At 45.0% G+C, this 27,777-nt stretch overlaps 1 protein-coding gene across 2 annotated transcripts in view; it reads left to right on the top strand.

The window, feature by feature from the left end:
* The window catches only part of Cap2 (cyclase associated actin cytoskeleton regulatory protein 2), a 145,917-nt gene that overhangs the window by 53,143 nt on the left and 64,997 nt on the right, over nucleotides 1-27,777 (top strand). For both annotated transcript variants that reach the window (XM_052729652.1, XM_052729653.1), the window contains one exon: nucleotides 3,622-3,699. In XM_052729652.1, coding sequence (XP_052585612.1) covers nucleotides 3,622-3,699 — 78 coding nt within the window. The remainder of the gene's footprint in view (nucleotides 1-3,621; nucleotides 3,700-27,777) is intronic.

Genomic DNA, 27,777 nt, shown 5'->3' with positions numbered 1-27,777 from the left:
GAAGGGAGAAGGGCTTGATTTGGCCAGCCATTTGAGGATGTAGCCCACCATGGTGGGGAAATTGTGAAAAGAGGAGCAGCTCACAGCTGTGACAGCAAGCGTACGCGGCTGCTTGTCCACATCTCTGCAGATGAGGAAGCCCAGATATGACAGGCTATCAGCCTTGGGACCCACCCTACAAAGACCCACTTTTTCTTCCTAATCCCCACGCACTTGTGAGAGGTATTTACTTCTAAACCATAGCATTCCAGGCCCTATAAAAAGAGGTAGATCATAAATATTGTGCCTTCAAACTGTTGCTTAGAAAGGAAAACACACTGGTCTCCAGTATGGCTGCAAGAGACTAAAGGAATCACCCATGTTTTATGAGACAGTTTTAAGTATCAGTGTACACACAAAATAATGAGCAAGATCAAAAGAGCCAGCCTGGTGCCTGCAGGCCGTGTCAGAATGAACCAGAAGGGCACAGGCTCATGTTTTGTGTTAATTCCCATTACTGCAATGAAATACCTAACATATTAAGTTAAACAGGAGAAAATGTTCATCTGGATTATGGTTTCGGAGGTCTCAGTCAGTGACTCCGCTGCTTTTAGTCCCAAGGCAAGACAGTTGGCGATGGCAGAGTGTCTGATAGAATCAGAGCTGTAAGAGATTGAGGGACCAGAGTCCTCTTCAGGGACACCAGTAACCTGAAAACCGCCCTTGAGTCCTACCACTTTCACAATACCCCTTCAAGCTAGGGAGCCAGCCCTTCACACACGCACATAGGGGAGGCAGTCCAGATCCAAACTTCAGCGCCCTTGAAGAAAATAAACCAGGGCACAGAAACAAATGTCCCATGGTGACTTGATCAAAGTATAACACACTCTAAGACACTGACAGGGCTATCAAATGATTTTTTTGAGAGCTTCTTAAAACTAGGTGATGAAACCATGAGAAGGAAATAAAAGGCAAAGTTGAGTTCAATTAAGAAAGAAAAAGCAGTGAGCGCAGAAATTATCTGTGTATTAAAACCAAATTTTTTAAATGCCAGACACGGTAATGCACGCCTAATTTAATCCCAGAACTGGGGAGACAGGGTGCAGGTGGATCTATGTGAGTTCTAGGCCAGCCTGGTCTACAAAGTGAGTTCCAGGACAGCCAGAGCTACATGGAGAAACCTTGTCTGGAAAATCCAAACAAACAAACAACAACAAAAAAAAAAAAAAAAAAAAATCAGTAAGTATGTAAGACTTGTTGATGTTGTATCTATTGTCAAGAGAAAAAACAAAACACTATTCATGTGATCCCAGTGAACTCAAATCCCAGACCAGGAAATAAAAGACGGAGATAATCCAGAAGCTACAGACACTTAAGTATCATCCCCTGAAGTCTACTGTCAAAGTCCCTAGATGCAGGCTCTCACAAATGGAAGAGAAGACTTGAAACATGCTATAAGAAAACTTCTGGAAAATCAAAAGAAGGCAAGTATATCCCAGGAAATATAATATAGGAAGTTCAAAATGCAAACATGGCCCCGTTAAGCTGTTACACCCCAAGGATGAAGAAGTCATTCTTCAAACGAGAATAAGCAAGTTCCCTTCAGGGAAGAAAACCACCCAGCTGGGCTCAGATCCAAAGCAATACTCTCAGAAAACGGGAGCAGGATTGGGGAGACAGCCCGGGAGGTAAAGGTTGTCTGTATTTCTGTAAAACTTCAATCGTTGAAGCATCCTGCCTTAAAATAAAAGAAGAAAACATGATCTGAGGCTGAGGAGAGGGTTCAGTCAGTAAAGTGCCTGCCGGGCAAACATGAAGACCTGGGTTTGGATCCCCAGCACCCACTTAAAAAGCTGGACGTAGTACGCTTGCCGTCCTAGCCCTGTTGGGCTAGGGGAGGGATGCACGTTAGATGCTAAGAGACAAATCCCTGAAGATTATTGGCCAGCCAGCCTATATGAATAGATGAGCACCAGGTTCAGTGAGAGACCTGATGTCTCAAAAATAAAGGTGGAGAGCAGTAGAGGAAGACACCCAACATTCACCCTGAGCCTTCACACACACATGCCCGTACGTGCACATGGATTCACACACAAACATACACCACATACACATATAACCCCACACATTAGTTGCTTCCACTTACTAAAACAGTGCTGTGGCTTTTCTTAAAACATAGAAGCAATATGCTGAGTAGCTAACTAAGGTTAACTGTAGATGGTATAGATATTTTAAATTATTTTCTTACTCTACTTAATTAGAACTATTTAATTATGAATTGAAGATGAGAAAAAAATGACTGTGTATTCCAGGACATTCCCACCTGTACAAGTCCTGTGTTGGGGGTGGAGGTGGGAATGGATCCAGGTGGCCAGGTCCCAGTGAGACACATTTTGAAAACTTTGATGACCAAACTTGTTTTTGTTTATTTGTTTGTTTGTTTTAAGGCACCATCTCACTGTGTAGCCCTGGCTGCCCTGAAACTTACTTTCTGTGTAGATCAGGTTGGCCCCAAACTCACAGAGATCCATCTGTCTCTGCCCTCTAAGCACTGGGATTTAAAGTGTATATTCCCATGCCCAGCCATGAGTCAAGCCTTTTAAATAGCTTGAGATACAATTCATGTATCCTAATAGTCACACTTATAGAGAGTATGATTCTGAGGGTTTTGATATAGTCAGAAAGATGTGAAACGCATCAGCTCTGTCTGATTGGAGAACAAGACCCACCCCCATGTTTATATGTGCAGGGGTGAGGGAGGGAGGGGTGGAGAGAGGGGGGAGGTAAGAAGGGGAAAAGAGAGAGGGAGAAATATAGGGAGATCATATGGATGCATATGGCTGGGTATTTATGTGGATGTGGGTGCCTATGAAGGCCAGAGGTCAACTCCTGTTGTTTCCCAGGAGCCATCCATCTTGTTTTTTGAGACAAGATCTCGCTGGCCTAGAGCTCACCGAGTAGGCTAGGCTGGCTGGTGAGCCTCCGAGATCTGCCTGTCTCTGCCTTGCCCCCTCTGGGATTTCAAGTGAGCACCGCCATGCCCAGCCTCTTCGTATGTGTTCAGCGAGCTTGACTCAGGTCCTCCTGCTTGCACGGCGGCGAGCCTTTTACCAGCTGGTTCATCACCCCAGCCTTAATTGCAGAACGCTTTCATCAACCACAAAAGACATCCTCTGTGATCTGTCAGCAGTTTCCTCACCATCCCTCTCCCCTTAGCCCCTGCCACCCATTATTCTCCTATCTCTATAGAGCTGCCTATTCTGGACATTTCTTATAAATGAGATCACACAGGCGTGCTCTTTTGTGACTGGCTCCAGTCACTGAGCATAATGTTTTGAAGTCTTGCCTATGTCACCACCTGTGACAGCACTTTGTTTTAAAAGCTGCAGAGTAGACCATCTCATGGCTAAGTCATTTTTTAAAAAATCTGTTCATTAGTTGATGGACATTTGGTTGTTTCTACATTTTGGCTATTATGAATAACGATGGTGTGATTATGCATTCACAATTTCTTATGTGAACATACGTTTGCATGCTTCATGGTTATATTCACTGCTGCGGTGGAGTGGATGGATGAGCGATACGTCTGATACTTGTTTAGAGCCCAAACATTGAAACCGCTGCCATCTTTTCTGTTTGCAGGCAGAAATGGTGCACAGTGCTTTCCAGGCCCAGCGTGCTTTCCTTCTCATGGCCTCTCAGTACCAACAACCCCAGGAGGTAAGAGGGTATCATAACAAACAGGACTGCCTAGGGAACGGGCACGGTGAGGTGTTGAATAGGAAACCGAAAGAGCCATTTCCTTTAATGCTGTCTCTAATCTAGATCGCCGTACCGTTTTTCTCCCATCTTTATAGCTGTGGTGACAAATGTAATATATATAGTGACAAGTTTATGTGTGTATCATGTGCATGTGTGTGTGTGCACGTGTGTGTGTGTGTGTGTGTGTGTGTGTGTGTGTGTGTGTGTGTGTATCATACTTGTTTCAATGGCAAAAGCCCCTACAGTATATCTTCTTACTACTGATAAATTGTGATTCTGGCCAAGTGCATACAATGACAATGGACATCACCATTTTAAAGATCCATTTACATGTGACATCTGCATCTTGTTCTTTCCTATTTTCACGAGGAAGAAAAAGCTTGCCCTAATTTTGGTTCCAAATTTATATTGCCTTTGGGTCAGGCTGCTGGTCTTTGATTCCCTGGAAATCCTTAATGTGACTTTGGTGGCTTTTGCATCCTAAGTAGCATGATATGCTGACTCAGTGCTTCCCAGTGCCCTGTGCTAGCCATGGCTAGGGAACTTCACTGCAGTTTCTGACTCACTGGGTCTTGAATATGGTCTGAGACTCAGTACCATTCAATAAGCACCTGAGGGATGCTCCAGCTATAATATAATAATTAGAAACTTTGTGAGTCTGAAGGACCTGTGTGTATCCTACCTTGCCATTCTCTGCCACAGAAATGTGGGTTAATTTCTTTTAGATTAAAGATATTTAAGGACTGGGCAAATAATTCAGTAGGTAAAGTGCTTGTCTTGCAAGCATGAGAAACTGAGACCAGTCCCCAGAACCCATGTAAAAAAAAATGATTATGGTATTGTATACGTGCAATCTTAGCTCTGAGAAGCTGAGACAGGGGGATACGTGGGCCTCGCTGGCCAGCCAGGCTAGCCTGATCTACAAACTCTAGGGCAATGAAAAACAGTCTTAAAAAAAGTGAATAACACTTGTGAGAGTGTCCTCTGGCCTCCAAACAGACACATAAGCACAAGTGTGCACACACAAAGATATTAGAGGATTTACCTCTCACTGCAACAGTACCATCCACGTAGTAATTTTGATAACCTTTAATCCATCATAATGGTTCTATGTGATACCCAGAGGAAATCTTAATGTGCAAATGAAAAAAGTTAAGAGCAGATGTTAAAGAAAGTGATGGTCGTGAAAGTCTTTTCCATTTTCCAGTACATCATGTAAATACAACCTTCCCCCATTCTCTAAACCCAGGCCCTACCACCAGTAGCCAGGCAACCAACATGGTATCATGGAAATGTCCACATTCCCTTCGCCAACTGTTCATAATAACATTTTAACCAGGCTCATTATGTAATAATGAGATCATTTAGTAAAATGTAGATCTGTTAACAGCGATCAGGACATGAGAAAGGAACAATTGTTCTTCTGATTATCTTGTGTCTAAGGCTTGTTAACAGTTATATCAGTAAAAAAGAAAATTTGAATATCCTTTTGGCAAAGTAGTTCAAAGGCAATTGTTTCTTTTGACTTCTAAAGTGAATTCCTAAAATGGAAAGGGTTGCACTGGGCAAACTCCTGGGAATCCAGGACGTGGTCTTCAGAGGACAGCACTAGGTTCCTTTAAAGTTGGGTGACACTATCCTATGGGCTGGGATCCCAGACAGAGTGAAAAAGAGAAAGCTAACTGAGAACCAGTTTTTGTCTTTCTTCTTTCCCCATTTGTGGATACAAGTGACCATCTACCTCACACTCTGCCACCATGCTTCCCTGCCATGATGGACTGTACCCCAGGCTGGGAGCCCAAGTAAATCCTTTCTCCCTTAAGTTGTCTTTGTCGTGAATTCTGTGACAGTAACAAGAAAAGTAAGTTGCTGATACCCTCAACCATCTCTAGAAAGTCCTTCCAGACAAGGAATGGGCCATGAAGATGAGGTAATCTGGATTTTTTTTCATTTAAAAAAAATTAACTTAATTTTTCATGCAATATATTTTGATCATATTCCTTCCCCCAACACTTCCAAATAAATAAGACAAAAAATTCCAAACAAAAGCATACAAAGCTAATACCCAGGGACACTCCGCTGGAGGAAATGGATTTTCCCCTTCTATCAATTACAGATAGCTTCTTGGTGAGGAATGGGACTTTGTTCACATCCCCTTGTTGGTGCTGGAATTTTGCCTGATTTGAACTCATGAAGGTCTTGTGCTTTTTTTTTTTTTTTTAAGGAAAATTTTTAATTACTTTTCTTGTTGCTGTCACAGAATTCATGACAAAGACAACTTAAGGGAGAAAGGATTTATCTGGGCTCCCAGCCTGGGGTACAGCCCATCATGGCAGGGAGGCATGGTGGCGGAGTGTGAGGCCACCATGTATCCACAAATGGGAAAGGAAGAAAGACAATTGCTGGTTCTCAGTTAGCTTTCTCTTTTTTATTCTGTCTGGGATCCCAGCCCACAGGATAGTGTCACCCACATTCAGAGTGGGTCTTCTCTCCTCTGTTAGATCTCTCTAGAACCACCCTCACGGACACACCCAGAGATGTGTCACCTGGGTGATTCCAAAGTTAGTCAAATGGACCTTAGGGATAACACATCACAAGTACCAATGCATGGGTCCCACCCCAAGGCGTTCCTACTTAATTTGTCTGTAGAATGACCTTGGCTTTAGTATTAAGGCTCCATGAGTGATTCTTTCTTGAAACAGAGTTGTAAACCCCTCCTGAGATGGGCATTCCTCTTCCTTCTGTGTAAAAGAAGCTACCACAAAACCTGGGTGGGTCTGAAAGCCTTAATACTAAAGCCAAGGCCATTCCTCAGACCAATTAAGTAGGAATGCCTTGGGGTGGGACCCATGTATTGGTACTTGTGATGGGTCATCCTCAAGGTCCATTTGACTAACTTTGGGAAATCTCCCAGGCTCCAGTCTAGATGAACTTTACTCCTTGACCTCTCCACCCCACCTTTGCAAGAGAAAAGTGAAAATGCCTTCTAGACTCTTGTGTTAGCCTCTCTTCTTTGCCTGAAGTGGGAGAAGTGGTTTCCATTGAGTCCAAGGCGGAGGAAGAGCAGACGTTTCTCCCTGGTGCTCCATTGCATGGGTGCTCTAATCCTAGAACAAGAATCCTTTCCGTTGACTTTGCCACTTTACACTGAAAAAAAAACTCACTCTGTAAATAGCAGATGATGACTAGAAGTAATGAGCAAACGAAAGGGGCTTGAGTGTAGCTCTGTGGTAGAACATATATTTAGCATGAGTGAGGCCCTGGGTTCACTCTCTAGCACAAGAAGAGAGGGAACAAGGAGCATGTTCACGTGAACTGACGCACTGGGACTTGGGCATTCCAAGAGGAGCCATGGTCAAGGACACTGACTTGGTGTACTGGATATAGCATCTACGGTTTTCCCTTCTTACTCTGCTGCATTCTTGGGAAAAGGTAGAAAGATGGGTTCAAGGGAGGTGGGCATTGAAATGCCCCTTGAGCGTTGGTTCCCCGGCTCCTGGTGTAGCAAGGCCCAACAGCATCAGTAGGTAAAATGGAAAGCTATTCGGGTTTGTTTGGTTTTTGGTTTGGGTTTGGTTTGGTGCCCACCTCTCTGTCTGACCCCTTCCTCTACTTCCTTTCCTCTTAACCCAAAGCGCTGTTCTGGAACTTCATCTGACAAAAGGCAGACTCAGGAGGTCACATCAAAGCGGGGAAAACAGCATAAGGCGGGGCGCTGATCTTCCTAGTATGTGTTCTAGAAACAAAAAAAAGTATTACCACAGTAAGAATGGCACCTTCTCATGGCAGCCATGGCCTGTCTGTCCCTTTGTGTTGTGATTTCTTCCTTGTGCCAGGAGGAGAGGATACTGCTGTAATTTCCCCTCTCACTGACATCCAGCAGAGCGCCTCAAAGCTTTGGTGTATGTGAGAATTCCCTGGAGGGCTGTTAGGTTACAACTGGGCCTCATTTACAGAGTTTCCAGGTCAGTAAGTCTGGAGTGTGTCCCAGGAACCCACAGTTCTAAAGTGTCCCAAAGTAACAGGGAGCCTGCTGGCCCAGGCTGACCCGTGGTGTGTGTGTGGCTTGCTCTCCCCATTCTGCATCAAGCTCAAATTCATTTCAGGGCCTTCCGCATGTCACTTCCAGCTGCTTCTGATCACCTGGAGAACTTGCTGGTGAACGGAACAACTGGAATCAAAGGAGGAGGCTGTGACTGCTCCTAAAGTATGGAGAAGAGTTTGATTGTAGATGGAAGGGGAGAGCAGGCAGAGGGAAGAGTCCAGGCTGAACATGGCTGGCAGACTAAACCGGACCATGAGAGGAGAGAGGAGGAGGGAGAGCAAGAGAGGAGCCGCTGACCAAGAGGAGCCATGCTTTCTTCTTTACAAACCGTGTGTGTGTGTGTGTGTGTGTGTGTGTGTGTGTGTGTGTGTGTGTGTGTGTGTGTGTATTTGAGTACACATGCATGTGTGTGCACATATGGAGGTCAGAAGTCAACCTCAGGTGTTGTTCCTCAGGTGCTGGCCACCTTCTGTTTTTTGAGACAGGATCTGTCAGTGACCTAGAACTTAACCAAGTACGCTAGGCTGGCTGAGCAATGAGCCCCAAGGATCTGCCTGCCTCCAGCTCCCCAGTATTAGGATTATAGTATATGCCACTGGCTTTTTCTTACATGGGTTCTGGGGATAAACCCCCTCTGAAGGCAGCTTCCCAGGGGACGCAGTTACTTCGCTTCTTACAGGTTCCAACACCTCTCTCACGGCCATACTAAGTATTAAGTTCACATGAACTCTTGGAGCCACACCCAAACTGTATCCAAATCATAACACCACTCAAAGTCCTTTACAAACACAATGCACATAGGATGTACTGCACAAACATTTATAGTTTGGTGTCTAAATCAAACTGTAGATAATGGTTGCTCGAATAGGAAGAAGGAACGTTTTCTATTGGGGTCCTTGAAACATCTCTTCTCACCTGGACTAGATGAGCAACACGGTCTTTAATGGTCCCTAACGAGTGACCACCAAGTTTCAGCCGGAGCTACCAATGCAGCCTTTAATGGACCATGGCCTCCACTGCCTTAGAAGGGTGCTGCACCTAAGGATGACATCACCAGGGGAACTCTGCAGCTGTGGGAAGGAAGATATCCCTCACCCAGGCCCCACCGTCCAGCCTTGATTAATCTGCAGGAGTGGGTGGGAAGGACTTGGATGTGGCAACCACAGCCACTGTGTATGAGTGCCATACACCCTCCTACGGCATACGCTGTACGCATTTCCCCCAGCAGTTCTTGTATTCATGTGCTGTGAAAACTTGCCAATAATGTGTGTGTGTGTGTGTGTGTGTGTGTGTGTGTGTGTGTGTGTGTGTGTGTGCATGTGATTAATGTGCATGGATATATAGGGGAAAACTAAAATTTTCAGCTTCACAGAAGCTGATTCATGGTCATTGGATGCCTGCCAGCTGCTTTGCATCTCTAAAATGAAATACTGTATCATCCATTCAACTCACAAAAGGAAGAGATGTTTTCTTTGGACCATGATCTGGGAGCTTCTAGTCCAAGATCAATTGGCCTCATTGGTTTGGGCCTGAGATGAGGGCACTGAATGGGAGTGTGTGTTGAGCAAGCCACCCATATCCCGAACTGGGAAGCTGAGAGAATGAGGCTCTCGTGGGCCCTCTGAAGGGCATGTTCCCAGCGATCTAAGGTCCTCTCACAAAGCCCTATCTCCTAAATGTCTACAGCACTTGCCAATGTTGCCATCCTAGGGACCAAGCTTTTCATGAGGACCTTTGGAGTACACTGCCTATAGCCAAATTATAGTTCTATCTTTTAGATTTTACTCTCCCAAGAAGACTTCTCCAGGCCAGAAATGGCACACCTTTACTCCCAGTACTCAGGAGGCAGAGGGAGGTGGATCTCTGAGTTTGTGGCCAGCCTAATCTACATAAGGAGTTCCAAGCCAACCAGGGCTATATAGTGAGGCTCTGTCAAAGGATGTGTGTGTGTGTGTGTGTGTGTGTGTGTGTGTGTGTGTGTGTGTGTGTGTGTGTGTGTGTGTGTGTGTAGCTCTTCTATCTTGTCTCTCTTTGTCTTTATTTGAACTTGTCCTCATCACCAGTGCTGAGGATTGAACCAAAGACTCACACATGCTAGCTAGGCAAACACTCTACCTCTGAGCCGCATCCCCATTCCTTGGACTTCCATGTTAAGATGAAACAGTGCCTTCCTCTGCAGAGAACAGGAATTTAGGGCCCATTCTTTCCTTCCATTGTGTGCACAGCCTGAAAAACAAGAATGGAAAGGTGACTCAGAACTTCCTGCTGGCTGCTTCTCATCTCTGATTTTGTACCCCTCAGCACAGCCTCTCTGCTCAGCACACCTTCATAAGGATTCGCTACTGCTTGGAACACTCATTTAGGTTCATGAGAGCTACAGAACTCCAGGAAGTGTAACTATGCATGAGATTTTAAAAGACTTAATAACAAACGACAAATATTTGCAGAGATGGATGCATCTACCTTCATTTAAACATTATACAATATATATTATAATGTATATATGTATTAAAACATATTTATCCCATAATGATGTATAATATTTATGTTCTTACCTATCAATTAAGGAAATGAATTATGTGTGTGGGTACTTGTGTGTGTATTTTCTTGATACAATTTCATATAGCCCAAACTAATTCTGAACTTGCTATGCAGTCAAAATTGGCCTGAACTCTTAATTCTCCTGCCTCCACTTCCCTAGTGCTGGGTGTCCCAAATGGTACTGGGCACACCGAGCTTGAAATCTATAAGGGTATTCAAGAGTAGAAACTTAGGACTTTGGCCCACCCTGACTTGAATCCCAGGTCTTGTACACATTAACCCCACTAATCCAAACATGAAAATAACAAAGTGTTCCTGTGTCTTCAACATTAAGAATCTTCTGTCTTTTTCTAAGTAGCTGCTGGAGAATTAACCAGGCTAAATTCACCAAATGTTTCCACTGAGGCACTCTAGCCAAACCAGCTTATTAAGTAGCCTACCTGGGGTATGGCAGTTAAAGCTTGTAAGCCATGTTTTCTTATCTTTGAAATATAAATAATGATCCCTAGAGTCATGAGAATTAGATGAGAAAAAGCATGAAAGGGTCAGGTGACTTAGAGAGAGTCCAAGGTAGTTAGTCAGGATAACCGAACTATTTTAGTAAGATGTCCCCAAATCTCAAAGACTCACCGGAGGAGACATTTTTCTTCTTATAGAAGGTCTATTCTGGTGTTTGTCGTGGTTCATCCTTTGGTCATTCAGAGAGTGAGATTCTGCTCTCTTGAGTCTCTCACCATTGTTAGATCCTCAGCATTGGCTTAGGAAAGACAATGCAGGATTACTTCCAAGAACATTTTAGTGAGCCAGGCCTGGAAGCCGCATGTGTTACCTTCATTTAGTCTCATGGCCATTTCTAGCTGCAAGGGAAACTAGAAAATTTAATCCATTAGTATTCATAGAAGAAAAAATTCCCAACTTCTCCCAGCATCTAAGACTACTAGAGTGGGTCACTTGATCTGGCTGTAGAGAAGTCTATCTCAGAACACATGTATTGTTTTTCCATATTCATAAAGTTTTCTAGGCTGATACTCCATTTCCTCAGCCATCCAAAGAAAGACAAAGAAGACTTTTTACTATTAGTTGCTTTTCTCATTTCTATAACAAAACGCCCAACAAAAGCAAGTTCAAGACAGAATAAAGGATTTATCTGGGCTCCCAATATAAGAGTGCAGCCCATCCTGGCAGGGAAGGCGTGACAGTGGGGGTGTGAGGCAGCTGGGCACACTGAATCTGCAGTTAGGAAGTGACAAGATGAATGCTGTCGCTCAGCTTGTTTTCCCCTTCTTGTTTTGTTTGTTTCTTTGGTTTTTGTTTTGTTTTGGTGTGGTATTTTGAGACAGGGTTTCTCTGTGTAGCCCTGGCTGTCCTGGAACTAGCTCTGTAGACCCAGACTGGCCTCAAACTCAGAGATCCGCCTGCCTCCGCTTCCTGAGTGCTGCGATGAAAGTTGTGTGCCACCACCACTGCCCAGCTGCTTTCTCCTTAGTCAGCCTGGAGTCCCACCCCATGAAATGGTGCTGCCCACATTCAGGCTTGGTCTCCCCTCCTCAGTTAAATCTTTCCATACCTTCACATATGCTCTCAACACTGTGTCTCCTAGGTGACTACAAATCCAGTTGACAATGAAAATTAACCATCACAGCTTTAAAAATTCACCCATTACATTTGCATATGAATAGAGCTGTGTGTATACAAATAACTTGTAGCTTCTTTCCCATGTAGTGGGATCATCCTTGTTTGCCTGTGGTTCACCAGGGCCATAAGAAGTCACATCATTGCTCAGTATTTTATAATGTCAAAGTAGTTATGTGGCTTTGATCTCAGGGCATGTCTGGGGTAAATTACTTGGTGTTAGTGGCAGGTCTGGAAATTGTAAGGGAAAAGCAAATGACTGAACAAAGCCAAACTCCAAAGTGTTTCTTAAATCCATGCCCAGAAGACATCACGGCATCTCTGCTAAATCTTCTTGAAGGACTTAACCATGATTAGTTTCACTAAGTTCTGCTGTCAGGGCCCATGTGACAGAGAACACCATACAGTAAATAAAAATAGCTTTTTTTTTTAATGGATTGGGGTGGAGGGGCATGGAGACTATAGACTGACATCCAGTATCTTCCTAAATTTCTCTTTGCATTTTTTTTGAGACAGTTTCTTGCTGAACCTGTAGCTTCCTGACTATTCTATGTAGACTGTCCCGCGAGCCCCCAGGCATCCTCCTGTCTCTACCCCCTCAAAACGGGGATTACAGGTGCACAACACTGCACCTGACTTTTTCATGAGTCCTGGGGGATCCAAAATCAGGTCCTCATGTTTGCATATCAGGCACTTAATGGAATGAGCCATCTGCCACCCATATTTTAATGGAATTTTTTAATATTTTTTCATTTATCTTGAAAACAGAAAAAAAACTATAAGGGAAAAAAAGTAAAACATGTTCATGTTTTACCTATGCTATCATGCTGAACTGTATTTTCATTCCACAGTCATTTTTCCCAGCAGTCTGGGTGGACCATTCTGAGGAATAACACCTCCAAATCTAACTGGTGGCTCTTTCTCAAATAGGCACAAGATGCTCATTTCATAAATATGTACACATTTCTGCCCTCACTGTTACTGCTGAATGGGTTGGTTCCCTTCACGATCAACTCAAAGGCACCCACGGGCAGTAATGCATGCTTTTAATTTCTGGAGAAACATACAAGCTTAAGCTAAGTAAAATATACATGCAACAAGTCAAAAAAACCGTGTCTTCCTGATAGAGGGCTGGATATTACTTGGTTTGGGTTTGATTTGAAACAGTCTTGCTGTGCATCCTTGGCTGGCCTGGTACTCACTATATACACCAGTTTGGCTTCTAAGTCATGGCAATTCCCCTGCCTCAGCCTCCCCAGTGCTGGGTTTATTGGCATGTACCACTGTGCCTGCCTTAGCAGGTTGGTTTTTATAACCAGTAGCCTTATGGGCAGTGTTTCATGTTGTAGACAGAGAAACGAGGCAGAAGGAAGCCTCTGCTTTTCATATGAATGTTGCTACACATGGCCCGAAAATGACCTTGATAATTGCACCCGGGCTAGCGATTGAAGGCTGCTGCCTGCATCGGATATAGATGCCGGTTAATGCAGAATAAAACACCCTGGAAGGAAAGAGAGGCGTCAGTTGTGTGATATTATCAGGGTCTGCTGCAGTTGACAGCCTGAAGCTAAGCAGGCAGGACTGAATCCCAAAAGGAAAGCTAATCACTGGCTTATCGGGATGCAGCGGGGAGGCTGATCCGAAAAGAGAGAGATGCTGACAGTCTTCTGCCCAGACTGTTTGCTTTAGCAGCATAAAGCAGTGATGAGCTGTGAGCTCTGGCTGAGACTGGTAGCTTTATAGCTATTTGGAAGCTGGGGGGCGGGGGGTGTCGTGGAGGCAAAAAGGATTTGCTAAGATCCTGTCCTGCTGAACTGTCACTCAGGGTGGCTTTGTTGTTGTTTTTAATCTGATAAGGCACACATTAGCTCATCTCTCTTTGTGTAAGACCTGAATCAGATAATGAATGGCTGTCCAAAGGAAGTGAGGTGCTTATCCCACACTGGGGATCTGGGAGATTATCTGAGGGGTGAAGGTTCACAGAGAAAGATGCTGTCCTTTGTTTCATCAACTACTTCATCCTAAATTTGTTAAAATTCCAGGCAGCCTTGGTGATAAATGCTACATAAAGGATAAAACCGTATTTATTTCACCAAGGCATTTTCCTTTATCCTTTTTTTGTTCCATGTCAAAATCACTTTGAATTCTTTATAAAAATAATTATCATCTATTTATCATTCTTTAATGCAAAACTAAATGGCCTCTTGCCTGTCATTGTAAACCTGATATGAAAAGCTGGAAGGGTTACAAGATCTTTCTCTTAAGGCCTGAGTCAAAAATCAAATTTAAAAAGAAGTTGCTGACTCATTCACCAAATCTTAAATGCCCTGGAAGAGCCTGCTGGGGCCTTTTCTTCAGATCCACTTCTTGGCTCTTACTTCAGCAAGCCATAACTGAAGTGGTCTTTTCTGTACAGAGCTTCATCGTCTGTACAAAGCTGTGTATGTGATCCTTGCCAGCAAGGAGAAGGGAATTCCAACTGGCATTCCGATCTGGATCTGCTGTCATGAATTAGTTAGCCAGGGCACAGTCCATTACTTTTTATGGTCATGTTCTATCTTTGTATGTGCTGGGGGATAGGTCACATGACCTAACCACCACTTGATGTTGGTGTTTATGTACACCAACAAGGGGGGGCAGGGGTCCCACCAGCGTTTCATCATACCGTGCTTTTGAGTGGATCGTCAACTCTTAATTGAAAATGCAGCTTCTCGGAGTACTAAAACTACAAATAATCCTGAATAAACTTTATATAATCGTCTTCAGAATAAGACAAACTGCTGTCCGTGCAACTCATTGAGACACACTGTGTCTTCCAGAGTGAAAATGAGTGAACCAACGTTGCCAGGAGAATAAAGACCAAAGTTCCTTTTATGCATTTTTAAAACTTATTTCCTGACTTGGATGCTAGAGAATCCTCATGTCCATTTGTTTGAGAGAGATAGAGAACTTCTCAAAACAGTCGAGAGAAAATTCTGAGAGAGAACTTATTAATTAATTCTTTTCTATTCTCCATGTCTCTTTCTCCAGCAAAGCTTAATATTTAGTTTCTGGTGGCGAACACCTAGAGAATGTCCCCCAACTGTTATTCCCTTTTGTAAACTAAAAAGAAAAAAAAAATGTTGTGGTCAGGTTTGGTGGGTTAACTGCTATGGGAATCACGTCTCCTTATCTGGAATCCCTTCCGAGGCAGATGTGCCTATAAGCAGTTGCTGTCCGTGTTTGCAAAAGGCCTGTTCAGACTCCAACCCTCCTTCATTTCCTCAACCCTGTGAATTTCTTTCTCTGAGCTTAAAAAGAAAAAAACAGCTGTTGGGCGCCTGCTCCATGGTAGCCAGAGCCCCTGGCACTTGGACATCATTTCTTATTTCATTTGTGTGATTACTGTTCTTTGTGAGGAAAGGCTGTTGATAATGTGATTTCTCATGGTTCATGCATTCCTGTGTTTTTGGAGAGTGGGATAGCTCAGTAAGTTAAGCACTTGCTTCTGAACCTAATGACCCGAGTTCAATCCCCGGAACCCGAGGGTTGGAAGGAGAGAATTGACTCAAGGTAGCTGCCCTGTAAAAACTTGCGCGCACACACACACACACACACCAAATAAACAAAATATAATACAGATTTTTTTTAACCAATTCCTGTGCTCTGCAGTTATCTTGATGTTATTGTGCTTTAAACCCCACCATCCCACCAGCAGCATTCTCATACATTAAGAAACATATTAATGTCCTTTGTGTATATGTTTGTGTAGACATGTGTGCGTGTGTATGTGCACATACACGTGGAAGGCAGAGTTTACCATCAGCTCTCTTCCCCAGCTGCTCTCCATCTTGTTTTTATTTTTTGTCTGAGTATGTCTATATGTGAAGTCAGTTTGCCTTTGTGCATATGTGTTACCATGTATGAGGGAGCACATGCATGTGAATGCACATGAAGGCCCCAAAGGCCAGAGTTTGATAGCAGATGTCCTCTTCCGTGCCTCTCCGTTTTCGGTGGCAGAGTTTCTTGCTGAATCTCAACTTTTGAACTCAGCTAGTCCAGCTAACCAGTTGTCCCTGGAGGCCCCCATCTTTGTGCCCTGACCACTAGGATTGCAGACACACTGCCACACCCACCCAACTCTTCGTGGTTGGTGGCAATTCCTCCTCAGGTTTTCATGCTTACAGGGCTATCATTTTATCCATGGAGCCATCTCGCTAGCCCTCCACCCTGTTTTGTTGAGGCAGGGTTTATCACTGAACCTGGTGCTCCCTGCTTCTGCTAAACTAGCTGGCCAGTGAGCTTCAGGGACCCTCCTGTCTCTCCTCTGCCTCCAGTTCTAGGGCTACAGATGTGTGTCACCACACCTCACCTTTATGTAGGTTGCTGGGAATCCACACTCAGATGCTGTAAACATTTTATGGGCTAAGTCATATCCCTGGGCCCTTGTCTACCTTTCGATGCTCTTTTATGGTAGCCTTGAACTTCCTTGGCAGCTAGGTAGTTAACACTCCCTGTGACCACACAAATGACTTGTTCATGTCTCATTTGGGAAACATCCCACCGTTAACTGTTCTGTGCACATTTCCTATCTCCTCCACAGGACAGGCTAAGAGCTTCAAGGACCTTCAAGCTAATGTGTCTTTGTTGTTATGACACACTGTAGTCCTAGCAATGTTTTATTTGATGCCAAGTTTAATACAAAGATGACTCAGGTTCCTGGTCACATTGGATTGGTTTAAAAAATAAAAGCTGGGTTAACGGACTGCAGTGGCTGAGGCAGGGGAGCAGAGCAAAGTGACATTTTTATTTAGTATCATCCAGTTGTCTGTTACCACACACACACACACACACACACACACACACACACACACACACACACCAAAAAAGAAAAACTGATGTTTGGAGGTATATTTGTAAGGACTGAAATATCAAGTTGGAGTACAGCTGAGGGAATTGTAGCTGCATGGTTGTCACATAATTGGAGCCTTGAAGGAATGTTGCTCACAAGAATTTAGGTAAGGGAGCATTAGGAGGACGATAAGCCTGTGGTGTTTAGAAGGCGCTTCAACTCAATGACGCCATCTTCCTTACGACCCTTTTACAAAACGAGAGCGTCCGAGGTGCCGTGGGATGATTCATTTCGAGACTCCGAGTGCTAACGATGACAGACGAGCATCACCAGATTTGGGTGACAGATGTAGCTCAAGCACTGGGTGATTATAGACTATAGGTTCTGGGGAGAGCGTGCTGATTAAACTCACAGGGGCTGTGGGGATCCAGCTGGCCTGATATTTAAATGCTATAGGAAAAAAAGTGCCAATTAAAGGATTTCTTCCCTGTGAGGAGTCTTCATGTAAATTGTGAAAAATGATGCTTTCTTGTGGCAGTGAAATTGCTGTAAGTGTCCAATATCTGGCCTCCAGAGCAGGTAATGGTGCAGTCGGAACTACAGAACCTCAGCATTTACCCCATCTCTGTGCAGATGGGCTCTCTCAATGGAGTAATGGCCAGCACATCACACAAATTGGATTTAAACGAGTCGAACCACGGGGGGTCCCATCATTTTCTTTGGCTGAGTGTCCTGGAGTTGAATGTGGACTGGATTCTTCTTGGAAAGTCATAAATTGGATTATCTTTTCCCATAGGGAGACGGCTATAATTTGAAACTTTATTTTGCCAGCCAGAAATAAAGCACAGAGCAGGCCAACCCCACATCATAAAAGCTAAGATACAATCAGACTTCTACAATGACTTAAAGTAGGGAAGGTGGCTCCAAGTCCTGGACGCCGTTATAAACACACTAATCACGATGGTTATTGGAGATCCTAATATGTCGTAGCTTCAGATTAGCTCAAGGAAAGTCATGGGCTGGAGAGATGGCTTCAAGAAGAAATGCTTCTGTGCGAGGCTGAGGATGTGAGGTTGAGCACCAAGAACCTACATAGAGCCAGGTCCAGCCGCAAACATCTGTAACACCGGTGCTCCCATGGCAGGTGGAAGGTGGACACAGGAGAATCCCTAGAAACTCGTGAGCCACTAGTCTGCTGTATTCAGTGGAGAACAATAAAGGGACACTCCCACAAACAGGGTGGAAGATGACTGACCCTTGAGGTTGTCCTCTGCACATCTTCTGTGGCATTGAACCTGAGCTCTTGCTCGCTCTCTCACTCATATTCTCTCTCCCTCACACACACACACACACACACACACACACACAAATGTATTTTAAAAGTCTGAATCACACCTAACACAGGACGTGTGATTTGCTCATTTCTAGACAGTTACGGGTCCCTTGTAAAAACCTTCCGGCACCGGTGCTAATTTCGTTTGAGATAAAATGCGATGTTGGGATACTCTGCCTGGACCTTTGAATGCACTTGGGGGACTCTGTTCATGCACAAGCTGCCAGTGTCTCCACGGCCAGGTTTCCAGGGTCTTTCTCACATCCCCCTTCTCCCCACATGCTACGGGTCAGTGACCTGCAGGGGTTCCCTCTCTGCAGCCATGTGACCTTTCTTGTTCTGTTTCTCTTGGTCAGGCTTGGAAGTGAATCAAGAACAGTCTGTGATCCGTGCTGTTGATTCAGCCCTTAGCGCAGACTGAACAAAGCCCAAACAGTGAAAATTGAAAACAAAATCTGTGTATCATAAGTTTCCCATCTGAAACACGTAAGTAATAATTTAGGATAGAAAGGAGGACTCCAGGTTTAAGGTTGCTTGCTACACAACTGTGAAGACCAGAGTTCAAATCCAAGCACCCATATAACAAGTTAAGTGTTCCACAAATATCTGTAACTCCAGATATGGGGGACTTTTCTGACCTCCAGATTTACACACACACACACACACACACACACACACACACACACACACACACACACACCAACAATAACAACAACAATAATAATAATTTAATATTGCTCTTCAGAATCCCAAAAGGCTTTCTATAAAAATTTCATTAGTCATCAGTATCTTTAAAATTCTTTTTCTGCAAAAATTAGAACTCTTGTGTTTTATTTTTTAGGAGGAGGAGCAGCTTTGTCCCCAGTGATCTCAAAGTCCTGAGCTCAAATGATCCTCCTGCCTCAGCCTCCCAGTAATAAGCATGATAGGTGTGCAGCTTTCACACTCTGACCAGCATCTCTCTAGCCTAAACAGAGACATTGAAAAAAATCATTCTGTAATTCCCTGATGCTGGATCTGAGATCGAATTAGCCTTCTCAAAAGTATCCACCACAGGATCTCAATATTGAGAGGCCTCTCCCTGAAAGGCCTTGCTTGGGGAAGGCTCTCTGGGCTCAGGACTTCCTGGTTTTCTCTCTCTCAAAGCTTAAACAGGAAAAGAGCCAGGCCGGAGCAATGGCAGGCCGCAAGCATCAGTGATATCCCCGTGGCTTATAGAAGACATAAAGGAGGGAGGCTTGAGCCAGCCCTGTGCACCTCAGAAGCATTCTGCCCTTAATTTGCCTCTTTGTCCATCGGCCTCCAAGGCAGGAAGAGCACCGTGTGGGAGTTAATTATTAAGAGAGCAGTGCTGAAGGGCTGCCCACGCTCTTGTAGCATGTCAGCCAGCTGCTTTCCTTGCCTGTGCTTAGGTTTTCCCATTCTTTGAGTCAGGTTATCCTAAACTGAGCTGTTTCTCTAGCATTGACTCTTCTGGCTTACCCATTTTCTCTGGCATTCAATCCATTTAACCCTTGCCATATACAATGAGTAATCATGGCGGAGTCCCAGAAGCATCAGGGAGGGGTCCACATAATAGTGTGATTGCTCTGTACTTCTGAGCAGTGAATGCTTGCCCTGTCTGTGCTCAGTGCTTACAGCAGGGCCCCAATCACATGTTTTATTGACTTTTCTCCTTACCCTGATGAAGTGTTCAACAAAGACAACTTAAGTGAGAAAAGGTGTACTTGGGCTAACAGTTTGGAGGTAACGTCTATTGTGGTGGGGGAGATGTGGGGACAGGAGCTTGTGGCAGCCGGTCGTGTGGCACCTACAGTCAGGAAGCAGCCTCCTTGAAGAACTTCTCCCATGAACCACCAAGTTCAAGTTTTTTTCTTCTCTTCTATAGTAAAATCGTTCTAAGTGGTCTACTCCGGTCAGTTTTTTTTCCCCTCTGTCTTCCTCTCCCTTTTGCAGTACATGTTCCTTTAAGACTTCTTTCCTTGCCACCAGAGAAGCCCCTAGCAAACCTGGTCTCTCCCTGATCCATTTCGTCCATTTCTACAGGGCTAGTCACTCGCCGGCTGATGATGCCCACTGTGTGTGTCCAGGGAGAGGGGCTTCTTCACTTTAAGCTCTGGGGTCCCGAGTGAAGCTCATATGCTGTTGGTCTAGAACCACACACACACACCCTCAGCCGGTCTCGCTCATCTTTGTTTCTTCCCCCTAGTTGTGAAACCCCAAGGTCCCCGCCGCATGTATTAGCACTCCTCGGACCCCTGGGCTCCTTTTTCCTGCACTCCTACATTAAGACCCTGTGTCCTGCCTGGCACACGCCTTTAATCCCAGCACATGGGAGACAGAGCCAGGCGGATCTCTGTGAGTTCGAGGCCAGCCTGGTCTACAGAGGGAGATCCAGGACAGGCACCAAAACTATAAGGAGAAACCCTGTCTCGAAGGAAAAAAAAAAAAAAAAAAAAGACCCTGTGTCCTGATGGTGCTTCGGCCTAGAGCCCTTTGGAATCACAAACCTTCACTTTATTCCAATTTACCCTCGTTCTGAAAGGAAGGAAAAAAACAAACTAGGAAGAGAGCAAAGCATGAAGGAAATACGGAGGAAGTCGGAGAGAAAAGAAGGAAAGTGTGGAGAAGAGGAGGGAGCGGAAGGACTCCAGAGGAGGGGGGAAGAGGAAGCCATGGCTCTTTTTTGTTGCTTGATATGAAGGCAGCACAAGCTTGTCGATTTTAATACTGAAATAAAGCACATGAAAAGCACACGCCATCTCCATTGGCAAACACTGTGGAGTGGCCTTTGTCTGCTCCCCGCCTCAAAGCTCCCTCTCCTCCAGTCTGTCCCCAGCTCTCTCAGCAGCTATCACAAAACAAAGCAAACAAGCAGAAAACACCACTAATCCCAAATCCTGCTGCTGATTCCTGTAGCCTGTGGGAAGAAGCTTCCAGACTGCAGAGGGTGGTGTTGGCGTCCTTTGCAGTGGATGGTTTGTAGCAGGCCCAGTATGCCCGCCTCTCCAGGCAACCTAAGTCCTCTGACTGAATACACCTGCTGGGTGAAGGGATGGTGGGTGGAACACCCTCCTTTCTCCTCCTGGTCAATGACACTTTCCTCTTAATCAGCATGTTTTTGTTACCTATGCTTGGAGATCAACAAACCATGTGCATTGTGTCCAGTGCTTTGCCATAAATGCTGAGCTGGTAGGGACCCGAGGAAGCTAGGGGCCAGGGGAGCTGGACAAGAGGTCACAGAGAATGGGGCCTCTTAAGCCTGGCCTTGCAAGACAGGCAGAATTCACTAGGTGGAAGAACCTGGAGTATTTTTGCTCTGGTATCACGTCAGTGGGTTAAATCACAGACCTTTCCCAACCCATCTAGCAAAATGACTTGGTACGAATTTATTTCTTTTAAAAAACAGGTTGTTGACTTTATTTTCATTCAGTGAATTTCCTTTTAAAAAAACGATTAAACTGGGGCTGTTCATATGACTTCTAAATGTGTGTGTGTGTGTGTGTGTGTGTGTGTGTGTGAGAGAGAGAGAGAGAGAGAGAGAGAGAGAGAGAGAGAGAGAGAGAGAGAGAACTTTGAGGAATCTTTCTTTCCACCATGGGAATCCAGGGCTTGAACTCAGCTCTGCAGGTCTGTCAGAGGAGCACCTTTACCCACCGGGCCCTCTCACTGGCCTCACATTAACGGGTTGAGACCGCATTCGTCCACATCCCGCTTCCACTTCTGTGTCGTCACTGTCTCTTGTCTTCTCTTGTCAGTTCTGTGGGTCCTGTGGTAGATCTCAGTTTCCATTTCCTCTTGAGTTAGGTCAAAGATAACTGTAAGTGGCATCTTCTTCTCTTGTTCATATGGATGTATTTCAGGGAAAAAAAACATTTTAATTGCTTAAATTTATTTTCACTGATGAAACTGGCTCTCTTCTAGGAAACAAAAGGAAGAAGTCTCGTTTGTCTCCTGCCATTCATTCTCATTACCCAAGATCCTCTGGAGTCCTCTTAATTTACCAGCCTCACTCCTTCTACCATATTAATCTTTGACTAATACTAATATATTTGCTTCACAAAGATACCCTTAATATTTTTTAATTTCAAAATTGTGTGTGTGTGTGTGTGTGTGTGTGTGTGTGTGTGTGTGTGTGTGTGTGTGTGTGTTGGAGAGGCCACATGACTGTGGAAACCAGGGACCAAACTCAGTGGTCAGGCACGCGCTTCCTACCTGCAGAGCCATCTCCCTGTGCCACGCTATTCTTACGTTTCTGTCCAGCGGAATAATTATCCACTGTGATAGTAAGATGGACATCTGGTTTTGTCTGATGTTTTAGTTGGCCCATTGCTTAAGTCTTAAAATCATCTCCTCTGCCTCCAAACACACATAGTGGTCACAGGCCAAGAACTATCTCTTAACTTAGTCAAGAGTTTGGCCCAAAACTTGTTTGCTCCAAAGTCTTAGGAAAGAATTCTAATTAAAGTATTACCCTCACATCATTAAATGCAACTTTCATTTTGATGGCTTTGTTGATGTTGCATTTTTTTTAAATGAGAGAGACAGTCAAGAGCATTTCTCTGGGCTCTCCTGTTTCCAAGCCAAAGTTGTGTTTCAGTTCACTACTATGGCTCACTTTCTGTCCTTTCTCCAAGTTTGTACTTTCCACAATTCTTTCATGAAACCATTGGTATCCATGCCCTTTAAAGCTTGGAGTAGTAGCCAGGACCAGTGCTAAACACCTGTAAACCCAGTGGTTGGAAAACTGAGGCTGGGGGGTTGTGAGTTCTAGGACAGCCTAGGATATAAATAAAGACCTTTGAGAAGGAAAAACAGAAAGGCTGGGGTTCCTCCCTCCATGCCCTAAGATATTACTTCTATAGCACCACTGCAGCAGGCACCATGGGCAGAGTGTCCCACATGTACCATTGCTGCAGCGGGCACCACCGAGTGTCCCACATGTAACATTGCTGCAGCAGGTACCACAGAGTGTCCCACATGTAACATTGCTGCAGCAGGTACCACAGAGTGTCCTACATGTAACATTGCTGCAGCAGGTACCACAGAGTGTCCCACATGTAACATTGCTGCAGCGGGCACCACGAGCAGAGTGTCCCACATGTAACATTGCTGCAGCAGGTACCACAGAGTGTCCTACATGTAACATTGCTGCAGCAGGTACCACAGAGTGTCCCACATGTAACATTGCTGCAGTGGGCACCATGAGCAGAGTGTCCCACATGTAACATTGCTGCAGCAGGTACCACAGAGTGTCCCACATGTAACATTGCTGCAGCGGGCACCACAGAGTGTCCCACATGTAACATTGCTGCAGCAGGCACCACAGAGTGTCCCACATGTAACATTGCTGCAGCAGGCACCATGAGTAGAGTGTCCCACATGTAACATTGCTGCAGCGGGCACCACCAGCAGAGTGTCCCACATGTAACATTGCTGCAGCGGGCACCACAGAGTGTCCCACATGTAACATTGCTGCAGCAGGCACCATGAGTAGAGTGTCCCACATGTAACATTGCTGCAGCGGGCACCACCAGCAGAGTGTCCCACATGTAATATTGCTGCAGCAGGTACCACAGAGTGTCCCACATGTAACATTGCTGCAGCAGGTACCACAGAGTGTCCCACATGTAACATTGCTGCAGCAGGTACCACAGAGTGTCCCACATGTAACATTGCTGCAGCGGGCACCACGAGCAGAGTGTCCCACATGTAACATTGCTGCAGAGGGCACCACGAGCAGAGTGTCCCACATGTAACATTACTAGCAAAATGGTTCACATGTTGGAAATCTCTCCTCTCATAGTTCTTAGGTCTAGAAGTCACAAATGGTGCCAGGAAGACTCAGGGCTATCTCCTGGGCTTCTAATTGTTTGCTAGCAGTGTGATGTTCCTTGACTTATAAACACATCTGTCTCTGATCTCTGTCTTCAAGTTTACCCAGTATTCCCTGATATATACATGTTTCTGTGTCCAAATCTCCCCTTTTCAGAAGCACAGCATTTGTCTTAGACCATTTGTACTGCTATAACCAAATGCCTGAGAATAAGTACAGACAGTGAGCATAAGTTTATCTGTACATTTCTGAACACTGGGATGTCCAGGACATCTGGTGAAGGCCTTCTGACTAGGTTATAACACAGTAGAAGGCATCACTTAGTTTAGAGAAAGGCACCAGAGGCCAAACGTGTCCGTCTGTAAGGAATCCTCTCCCAGAATAGTATCATTAATCCATTAATAAAGATGGGATCCACATGCTTTAATAACTTTTTTGAGGTCCTACCTTTAATACTGTTATGGCATAATTGCATTTCAGTGGAACTTACAGAAGAGACCGCATTGAAACCATAGTCACAGCCACGTAGGATCAGTGGCCCACTGTCTTCCAACACGTCCATCTCCCAACTGATAATATCAGTGTTCTCTGTTTCCAAGGTCCTGAGATGCCTGGGGTTAAGCTGTCAACATATGAACTTGAAGACGGGGTAGTAATTCAACCCACAATACTAATTTTATCAGAGAACATTTCCTGCCATTGTCTGTGGGTGTGGATGCCCTGATTTGTGCCAGTTGTCCATGCTCCTGCTGCCACACATTCCTCCATAGTGACAGGCATTTATTCCCTTCCTGTCTGGAAGCTGTTGGCATTAGCTGTTCATTCAGGTAGGTGGCCCAGGGCCACTTGTTCATCTTCTTTAAGGATCCGAGCTGTCAAATGATGGCATTTTATTTGTGGGACTGGCTCACTGGTTATGAAACCTGTCACAGTGTGTGAGCTATGGGTTGCTGTTCCTGTCTTGTGGTGATCTTGTAGCTGATAACCCAGCAAAGTGTTGCCACTGATAAAATTCATTCTTATCAGTCTAGGGCATATAACATCCAGTGCTAATTTTTAATTTTTTCATCATTATTTCCTTTCCTGTATTGATAGACAGACTTGTGAACATCTTCCCTAAGATGCATCACACACAAGTGAACACATAAATGCAGAGGAAAGGTTGCTGCTGAGCAGCTGGCCACATTGCAGGAAAATATATCGATTTCTACAGGGTACAGACAACGTGATGGCAGAGGATACAACTGGATGAGGATTGCCTGTGACAGCATTGGGCTTAGGCCCTGTACGAAAGAGGCAAGAACACATACAAAAGGGAGTGCATGGAGAGAAGAGTGTTCATACCATCATGGAACTCAGGACCCCCTGATAGAGTGTATTCACGTGCCAGCTCCAGCCCCTGGACTACAGAGCCCTCAGAAAGTCCCACCTTAAGGGCCTCTTTGAGATTTCTGTATCTGATATGTTGGCAATATTATTTTCAGACCAGGAACTGCCAACTCATTGATCAATAATATAAAAAGCGTTCATAGTCATAATCTATACACAGGAGCATCCTGGGGGGCAGGGAAATGGAGGTGCTTGCTCAGAAAAACAGCCCCATGGAGTCTGTCCTCCGGCCCCTCCTACTTGGACTTTGTACATCCAATGAGAAACTGTAGAGAACGTTGAGAAGAGGATGCATGCCCAGACTGTGTATTTGGATCATGGTCCAGTGGTGTGAGACGGGAACCACTGTTGTGGATTAAAATAAAAAGTAAGCCACAGTGGTGGTACTTGCCCGGCACTTGGGAGGCAGGGGGGTCGGGAGTTCAGGGTCATCCTCACTACAAGGCTGATTGACTCGCTTCACTTTTGTTTCCTGAAACTCTTCTCTGATAGTGATGATGTCCGTAGCTAGGGAAAGACAGACACCAACAATTTCTACCTCAGTTTCATGAGCCTGACAAGCCTGGTTCTGGGTGTTTGACTTGGGTGGGGCTTCCTCTCAGGTAACGTGGGAAGCCACAGCCCGGCTCAAATGACCACAGGCTGCCTCTTTGTCAGACGCACGCTATACAGCTGGTGGCATCGCCCAGGGTAATGTGATTCGACTCCTAATTTTAGTTTTAACAAAAACCTACATCTGCCAGACTCATTTCAACTGACAGGATAAATATCATCTTTCATTGCCAGTTTGTAAACACCTCCCATTTCATGCCTACCTAACATATTCCCTGGATGGCTTACAAATAGAAAGTTCAAGTGGAATATAAATGGATCTGAGCATATGTGGTGTGGTGTGGATTCTGGGGGCAGCGTTGGTGTGGAACTGAGTCCATGCAAGTAACGGACATGGGACTGAGCAGGAAAGTGTCTCACATAAGAACCCCATGGAAAAAATAGCTTCTAAAGTAGTCAGCACCTGCCTGGGACACCTGGAGCTATTTTGATTCCAGATGGTGGGTACACTGTGCCATTGTCTTAGGATTCACATCCTGTTGCTTCTCTGACCACACACTGTCCCTAGTCAAAGATGTCATTTTCTCCTCTCTCTTTGGAAATGGTTCTTTATTAGCATACTATGGACAGCCTCTGAAATGAATTCAAAATGCAAAAGTCAAATGATATTGTGCAGTTTTTCTCTCTACCCATCCAAAAGAGCAGAAGAGCAAATAGAAATAGTAATCGATCCTCCGTCCCAGGGAGGGATTTTTGTTCCCCTAGTCCTGATAGAAACACTGATGGAATCTTATGTGAACGTTTATGAGGAGCTTTTAAATGCAGAGATCTCAAAATTCTCTTATCACCTGTAAGTTCATTTCTACAGCGTCATGCTAGGTAGTAATGTTATACTCCACAGACAGATGGGCAGATCAGCATCCCCAGATGTTCAATAAAACACAAGCATCTGGTTACTGATGCCGCCCACTTTCCCCAGCCAGCCCTGGTGACTGTGGTGGTTGGAATATGAAATGCACACACACACACACACACCCATATGCACACGTTTGAACAGCTGGTGGTACTGTTTTGATATACTGTGGAACTTAAGAGGTAGAGCCTTGCTGGGGTGAGTGAGTCACTGTGGTGTAGCTAGAGTTTTCCTGCCTGGCCCACAGTCAGGGCAAATCTCTCTCACCTGCCAGTCCCACAGCCGTCAGACCCGACCAAGTAAACACAGAGACTTGTATTGGTTTCAAACTGTATGGCCATGGCAGGCTTCTTGCTAACTGTTCTTTCAGCTTAAATTAATCCATTTTTATAAATCTATACCTTGCCACATGGCTCGTGGCTTACCGGCATCTTCACATGCTGTTTCTCATCGTGGCGGCTGGCAGTGTCTCTCTGACTCAGCCTTCCACTTCCCAGCTTTATTCTCCTCCTTGTCCCGCCTACACTTCCTGCCTAGCCAATGGCCAATCAGTGTTTTAATTATTGACTAATCAGCAACACATTTGACATACAGAACATCCCACAGCACTGTGGGATGGGCCTTGAGGCTTGGTAGCCCAGCCCTACCCTGCTTCTCCCGTCCTCTCTCCGCCTCCTGACCGTGGAGGAGTCCAGGTAACCAGCTTCCTTGCCCTCTTGCAGCCATGCCTTCCTGCCCGTCATGAGCCGCATTTCCCCGAACAAACCAAAATAGCTTCCTCCTCCATTACATTGTGTCTTCTCGACTATTTGGTCGCAATGATGAGAAAAGTCACTAACACTAATGACACAGCATCCCAAGAAAGCTGGTTCTGAGAACCAGGTCTGGGGCCAGGCCAGGGGCCCAGTGGATATGGTGAGTGAGCCTCCCCCTCCCGGAACCCATCATGACACCCTTTGCTGTG

Source organism: Peromyscus californicus, unplaced genomic scaffold (assembly GCF_007827085.1).
Source record: "Peromyscus californicus insignis strain IS unplaced genomic scaffold, ASM782708v3 Scaffold_8__1_contigs__length_139910024, whole genome shotgun sequence".
NCBI classification, from domain to species: Eukaryota; Metazoa; Chordata; class Mammalia; order Rodentia; family Cricetidae; genus Peromyscus; species Peromyscus californicus.
The sequence above is the reverse complement of the archived record's forward strand: the minus strand, read 5'-3'. Positions and strand labels throughout refer to the sequence as shown.